The following is a 7,674-nucleotide window of genomic DNA, read 5'->3' on the forward strand; positions in this document are numbered from 1 at the left end:
TGTCAAAGTTTAGTTGCTATCAGAAATGCGATTCTATGTACAAAAAACACACTATCCCTTTTTTTTAAAGAGTTTGATGATCATCCATCCACCACCGGCGCCGCTATCGCGGCCGCGGGCTTGCTGTGCTGGCCTGGTTGCTTCCCATTGAGAACCACCACACACAACCATACAGCATCATTTTGCAGTTCTTTTTAACTCTATAGAAGAGAAATTAAAGCCTGAATCAAGCTTTTTAAACACTTTGAAAGATGACATACCTTTGCTCTATACAAAATTACCATATACAAGCACTACATTTTGCTGCACCATTAATTAGTAACAAATTAATCATTAATTAGTAACAAATGACCACCTCATGATCATTATACTATCGTTTATCACAACTTTTTTAACTATAGTAAGCCGCATACACGTACACGTAGCAATAATTACTGCACAAATTTACGAAACAGCGATAATCACGCATGCGCACTCCCTGAACAAGACTAATATGTAATTGGCTGAGCTTATAATTACATGAAATCATTTAATTCAGAGAGGCATTTCTTATTTTATAAACTTCAGGGCGATCTGATCTCTCTCGATAGACTCCACATGCCTTCAATATTCACCGCTTGCTGTCTTACATATAACCTCTGATACGAAGAGCACCGGTGCATGCCCATGCAGATTATTTAACAGATAAGTGGCGTTAGCCAATCTGTAATAATGTTAGGGCAAGCAGCTAATCAACCTGTATTGATATGTACTAATGTTAGCAAAAGCAGCTACATGTCAGGTGATAACACACGCAGAAAGCGTGCACATCTGTACATTGTCATGGTGCTTACTATTAGACATATGACTGGTTCAAGTTAGATCAACCATACACAATAATTAATCATCCTATTACTCCTATTAAGTATGTCACCTAGCGACACACGATCCCATTTCATGTACATACTGCAATACGCAGCCCATCAAGCGGATCTTCAACAATCTGGGAAGAAATTATTAGCATAGAGGTGATCTATGCGGCAAGCTTTTCCTCCGCTTCCTCTTGCTAGCAAGCTGCAACAACTTGTTGATTAGCATCACTTCTAGCCTCATGGACTTCTCATTGCCATTATCCTGCATTAATTCCACTTGATCTTCCACATCGTCGACATGCTTTCGTGATCCATTCAACGATGATGATTTTCCACATGTCGTTAGCGCCACTGTCGATCCAATAGCTTCCATTGATTTGAGTGTTGCCACATTATCCAAAGCATATGGCATGAGAGAGTGTAGAACCGACACGGGTGATATAAGCGAGCTCATTCTTATTGCATCATATTCCATGCTCATGGACAACGGCGCAACGTCGAGCTCCCGCTTGCAGCGGTACTCTTCAAGAGCTCTCACTTGAGACAGCGTGAGATTGGGGTGGTCGGCGGACAGATAGCTATGCTGCAGATTGTCAAAAAAGTAATGAAAACCTCGCGACGATGCAGGTGAGGATCTTACCTCAGGAGAGAGGGAGAGAGTAGTGGTTGCGCTGAGCTCCTGTTGACGGCGTACGCCAAGGAGCTTGCATTTGATGGAGCAAAATTTGACGACATCCGATAGGAGGCGGCCGCATGTTTGGCAATGGCGCGCCGCCACCGTGCCGTCGATGGGCTTGGCCGCCAGTTTCCCTTTAGCCTGACGAAGAAGGAAGACAATTTTGTGGTTGTTTATGATGTAAGTTTGAATACTGGAGATGTCCAATAGCTTGCACACATTCTCTACACGGACGCCGTCTGCATGAGAGGCTTTCCGTACTTGCAAGGTCCGATGCTTTGCGTGTGCGGCAAGGAGGCCACGGGAGCACAGAGGCCCGTCGATGCAGTCGATGCAGAAGTGGTTCTTCTCATTCTTATTGAACTGGTGTTCGGCGCACGGGTCAAAGTAAGTGCAACTGAGGAACGTTTCAAGCCATGGAGGACCTTCTCTGGAGCTCTTAATGCCTGTGGGCACAAACCGGAGTGTCGATATCGACGGCTGGAGAGGCTCTAACCCATGCGCATGCGCAGGGTGAGGCAAGCAGGTTGTCATGGGGAGAGATGGCCTAATTGAAGTAAAAGGAGAAGCCCTGAGTAGAACCCTAAAGACCTGAGTAGAACCCTGAGTAGCCCTGAGCTTGGATGTAGGAAAACCCTAATGAGAATGGCAATGGATTAGCAGAGTGTTACGCAGGATTAAGCTGCAGCATGCAGGGCCTGCATGTAGTTAGTTTGATCATGCCGGCTGCGTAAGAGAGAGGGCGAGTGCATGAGATTAAAAGAGAGATGGGCGGTGTAGAAACGTCTGAAGCAGAGAAGCGGGTACAGAAGGTGGCCAAAGCTTCTATATATGGTTGTCGTGGTGTACACGAGCTGATCTCTCTTCAGTCTTGACTCTTGAATCTGCCTTTGCATGGAGACCTTGCGTCCATTTCACACAAGGACTACCACACAAGCTGGCTCTGGGCCTCTAGCGGCTTGGTTGTCACAGAGGGCGGACAAAACTATATTAACTCTACCCCGGCATAAATCACCTCAGCGCAAGGTCGTCTCACATCACCACCGCATGGCATGGTGGACATCACACACATGACCGGGTGAACGTTTGTGACAAGTGCCTTGATTTTCAACTTTTTTTTTGAGCATGGAACTATCAACTTGGTGACTCTTTCCAAATTAGGTGGCACTCTAAAATTTCCACCACTCTCTCCAAAACCTTATTTACTTGGTTGGCCTAAGAAATTTTTCTGACGGTAGAGGTTATTGCCCTCGTAGCATACTGCCTATCTATATCTATACTAAGTATAATGGAGGAAGGGATTTCGGCTCCCTCCCCCAAACACGTGGCGAAAGGAGAATCCTTCTTCTAGTGTTCCCTGCACCAGCCAATTGTGCGAGACAGAGAGAGAAAGAAGTTCTTTGCGTGCACACACACACACACACACACACACACACACACACACACACACAGAGAGAGAGAGAGAGAGAGAGAGAGAGGCCTCCTTTGGCAGCCAACCATACTAGTCATTATAAAAGTCAAGATCATGTGCTTCTCCATGCTTAAGACTTTTTAAATCACCCGCGTTTGAAATCATAAAGGCATTACAGATAGTGTCTCCATGCTTTTTAAATTGCGATCAGCATTAATTATCCATGGTCCTATCAACAACTTGTTGTAACACTGTCATAATAACTAATATCAAATTCTCCTAAATGATTTTGTCATGTTAAACTAATCATTTAATATGGGGAAGTGCCAGGGGAGAAAAAGCTAGAGTATTGGTTAAGCTGGCAGACCGGCCACAATAGGGATCCAAAGGAGGGAAAATAGGGATCCAAAGGGGGGGCCATCTGCAAAAGAGCAATGTGCAACAATGGGCTTAAAAGACCATAAGGTTCAGCCCATTAAGACTTCCAAAATGCTAAGGTTCCAAAATTCAAAGGTTGAGTCCAAAGGTCAAACACTAAGAAAATTGGATGGTTAGTGTGTGTAAAAAAAGTCTTCATAATCCCTACATAGGAGGGGGCAAGCCCTGGAAGTAGGGGATGAGAGAGAAACACACACACACATTCACAAGCTTCCTTTACACAAAGGGAAAGAGGGACACATGTCAGCTCCATAGCCCAGATGCCCACAAGGTGTACTCAAATCCTATTGGATGGCCATGGAGGTGGACCAATGAGAATTAGGCTAGACTAAATTTAGTTTAATTAATTTAAAAACAATTAATAAAAGAACCAATAGGAATTAAGCTCTCTAGAAGACTATTGGACAGTCTCCCAAGGGGTCCAATGAGCATTCAACATCCCAATGGCTTGCCTGATTCCTATTGGCTAGCAGACAAAGGGGTCCATTGAGAGTTTAGTTGCATTAATTAATTAGCTAAAGCTCTCACAAAAGGGGAAAGGGGGACACATGTCAGAAGGCTATCACTTATGCTACTTAACTTTCATTGGCTAAGCTGGGAGAGATCGAATGAGGTGCTAGCAAGAGCAAATAGCAAGGGGGGTCGACCAAGAGAGAGAGGGGGGGCTGATTTTTTAAAGGCATTATTGCATACACAGTGTCCATGTGTGGAGTAAGAAGACTCTCTCTCTCCTTCTCAAGCTTTAATGGAAAGCTTATCACCTAGCTACTCCAAGCTTGGAGAAGGGAGGCCTACACCAACAACTCTTGGCTTTGTGATGCAAATCCAACCAAGAGCCAAGCTTCAATGCATGCTCATCTCCTCTACCATGCTAATTACTAAGCTATGCTATGCTAATATGAGTGATTATGTGAGGAGATGTACTCCTTCCTCTCAATCTACTCTCATACCCTGCTAGCTCTCACCATCTTCGAAGGTGTGTGAGGTCTTGGGTCTGAGACCGTGAGGGAATTGATGTTGTGTTTTATAAGTGTTTTGCTTAGTGCTTGAAGCTTCCATCTTCATTGCACTAGCTAGTATTGAAGGAACACAAATAATTGTATTGTAAAATGTCTCTCTTGATGGGAGAAACCATAATACAAAGCCTTTTGGAGGGGGGACCGACTCCATGTAAATCCGGTCCTCAACTGTTGTCAATAGCTTAATTTCTCTCTCTTTTGAAGTATTGTTCATGCTATCTAGCTAGGTGTTATACTTTTTGTTGCTCTCTCCACCCAAGCACTCTTGTTATTCTCATTAGGAATCTATTCTAATGAAATGTTCACTATGTTCATGCTATTTTCCGCTACACACAAGTTACTAGGCCATTAAATGTTACAAACACTATCATATTTCATTATTGTGCTTCTCTATCTCACCGTCTTTGGAATTAGGGTTGTAGAGAAACACACACAGCTTGGAGAAGACGAAGAAAGCTCAAGGCATACAATAGAGAGTGTGTTACTTAGTGTGCAATGGAAAGATAGATAGCCCTAGAGTGATGGGCGTATATACAATGCACGGGGGAAAAAAACTCCTAACCAGGGAAAAAATGCCCCGGCGGTCTGCCGGGTAGTGATGTGTTCACACGCATCACTACCACATGTATATGGTAACACCGTCAACATGCATACGATAATATCCAAGAGGAATCCACAACACTTCACCTCATCCTTTGTCTACGCCGTGGCATGCATATCACCCTTGAGGTACAGAGCTCTAACACCATTGATAATGTGAAGAAAAGACGAGAAGAGCATTCCTCCTTGCCAATATAGAACGTGTTGAATGCAGGATATCACCACCATGGCTATGTCAAGGAATCCTTGGGTGTTTTAATTGATGGGAAGAGAAGGCTATGACAAGTAAAGTAAGATTAACACTGGATCGTAACACTCGTTCGTCCCATCTCCATTCAAACCATTGATTATGTCTCATCTCCATTCAGACCATTGATTGTTTTGGTCCTTCTCAATCATCAATATAGTTTTTTAAAAGATTAAGAATCATCAATTTTGCGCTTTCACTTTGGCGGTCTCTTTGAGGGTAATATGCTAAAGAGAAATCAAGACCTGTGTCCATGTCTTCAAATGGCCCTCTCCAAAAGCCTACTTGTCATATGTGGATCTCTATTTGAAGGCCCTTTCTCCACGAGGCAAGGCTTGAACCTAGAACCCCATGGGCCAATGTTCTCAAGGGCATGAGATAACCACTTTACCTATGTGCACATCATGTATCCATGACTGTGCTTCTAAAGGAACATGGGTTGTCCCCTTTGTCTGGGTTTAGTTTGTGCTTGGGTTAATTAGTTTTAACGGGACATAGAGACTCAGGACTATTGAAGAAGCCATGACTCAGTCCCTTAAGAAACTTCCACAACTTCAAAAAGATTCTGCAAAGAAGCCATGGGGAGCCATTTCCTCTCGTGACTTCTTCGACAAATCACATCTCATTGGCAAGGGAATCAAAGGTAGGCGCCCAACTCCACACGCCCCTTCCCCCCACACCCCCAACACATACACAAGCACTCTCTCTCTCTCTCTCTCTCTCTCTCTCTCTCTCTCTCTCTCTCTCTCTCTCTCTCTCTCTCTCTCTCTCTCTCTCTCTCTCTCTCTCTCTCTCTCTCAATCAATCAATCAATCAATCAATCAATCAATCAATCAATCAATCAAAGGTGTTGATGATGTGGAAGTCCCATTGTCCACTTCTGCTTTGACCTGCGTCCTTTGGCATATTTGTTTGGGGAGTGTACTATGTAATCATGTTAATGTACCAAGTGAGCTGAGCAAGAGGGGTTTTAAACTACACAAATTTTAGGCAATTTAATAGAGATTGTTGCGAGAGATCCAGGAGAACAGTTGCTTGAACAATTCCAATTTGTCACACACATACCCATCAATCTCTCACCATCGCTCCAAAAACCCAAGTACTCACACCTAACACTAAAACACTACACTACACACACACACACACACACACACACACACACACACACACACACACACACACACACAAAGAGAATAAACTTGATAGTGAGAGATAGTAAGAAAAGAAGATGTAGACATAATTTGAGAATACACATCATAGTAATTGATAGTAGCAACATAAACATAGCATTTAATTAACTTGGCATGAACAATACTTTTGCAAGAGAGAGAGTTTAGACAATATGACAACAGTTGAGGACCGGATTTATGTGGAGCCGGTCCCCCCTCCAATAGGCATTTGTATTATGATTTCTCCCATCAAGAGAGACTTGTTACAATACAATCTTTGTGTTCCTTGTGACCTAGGTGATGCAATGAAGATGGAAAGATTCATGCATCACTAGCATAACATAAACTTTGTGGAAAGAATTAACTATCCCAAGCCTCAATCCCAAGACCTCAAACACCTTCGAAGGTGGAGAGAGCTAGTAGGGAATGAGGGTAGGAAAGAGGAAGAAGAAACATTTCATAGGAGAAAGAACTAGTTCCTCACTTATCATCTCTCTTCTTGCTAGCATACATAATAGCATAGTAATGAAGATGGAGAAGATGGTAATCTTAATCATTGAAGCCTGGCTCTTGATTGGATTTGCATTCCATAGCAAAGAGTGTTGGTGTAGGCTCTCAACCTCTCTACTTCCTTGGAGAAGGAGAGGGATCTCTTGCACTTTGCACTTCACACAATGAGGGTGTGTGTTATGTGTGTGTGGGAGAGTATACTCCCAAGAATTCCCCTAGCTTCCTTGGCCCGACCCCCCCTTGTAGCTCATGCTTTAGGCTCATTCCACCCCTCTAGGCCTAGCCAATCACAAGCAGGAGTTAAATCAAGTAACAAGGGTAGCCTGGGGACAAGTGTCCTCCTTTCCCCTTTGAGAGAGAGGACTTGATAAATGTAAAAACAATTAATTAAATATTCTAAATTATCATTGGACCCCTTGGGTGGCCAACCAATAGGCTTCAAGCACACCATGAGGGCTACATGAGGAGGAACTTGACAAGTGTCCCTTTTGCTTTCTTTGTACCAAGCTTGCCTTGAGTGAGTGTGTGGGTGTTCGCTCTCATCCCCCCTCTTGTAGGGCTCGCCCCCTATTAGTGTTGAATTTTTCACACCTCATGTAAGACCGCAGTGGACTGGACCATGCAACTCTCCACCCAATCGTGCCATATATAGACTCCTAGCCCCTAAATATAGCGCCCCTTGACCGCATGTCCATCCTGGCCCTTGGCCTGACATTACTCCCCCCTTGGAGAAGCGTTTTCGTCCTCGAAAAC

The 7,674-nt window shown here is 43.8% G+C and overlaps 1 protein-coding gene across 1 annotated transcript; it reads right to left on the reverse strand.

Annotated features, from left to right (window-relative positions):
• Positions 1-579: 579 nt before the first annotated feature.
• Positions 580-2,323, reverse strand: LOC147440532 (uncharacterized). The gene has a single exon (XM_086483533.1). The coding sequence runs from the start codon at positions 2,059-2,061 to the stop codon at positions 997-999; it is 1,065 nt and encodes a 354-aa protein (XP_086339659.1). The 5' UTR covers positions 2,062-2,323; the 3' UTR covers positions 580-996.
• Between the last annotated feature and the right edge of the window lie 5,351 nt (positions 2,324-7,674).

This window comes from Adiantum capillus-veneris, chromosome 15 (genome assembly GCF_014529385.1).
Source record: "Adiantum capillus-veneris isolate H3 chromosome 15, ASM1452938v2, whole genome shotgun sequence".
Classification (NCBI taxonomy): domain Eukaryota; kingdom Viridiplantae; phylum Streptophyta; class Polypodiopsida; order Polypodiales; family Pteridaceae; genus Adiantum; species Adiantum capillus-veneris.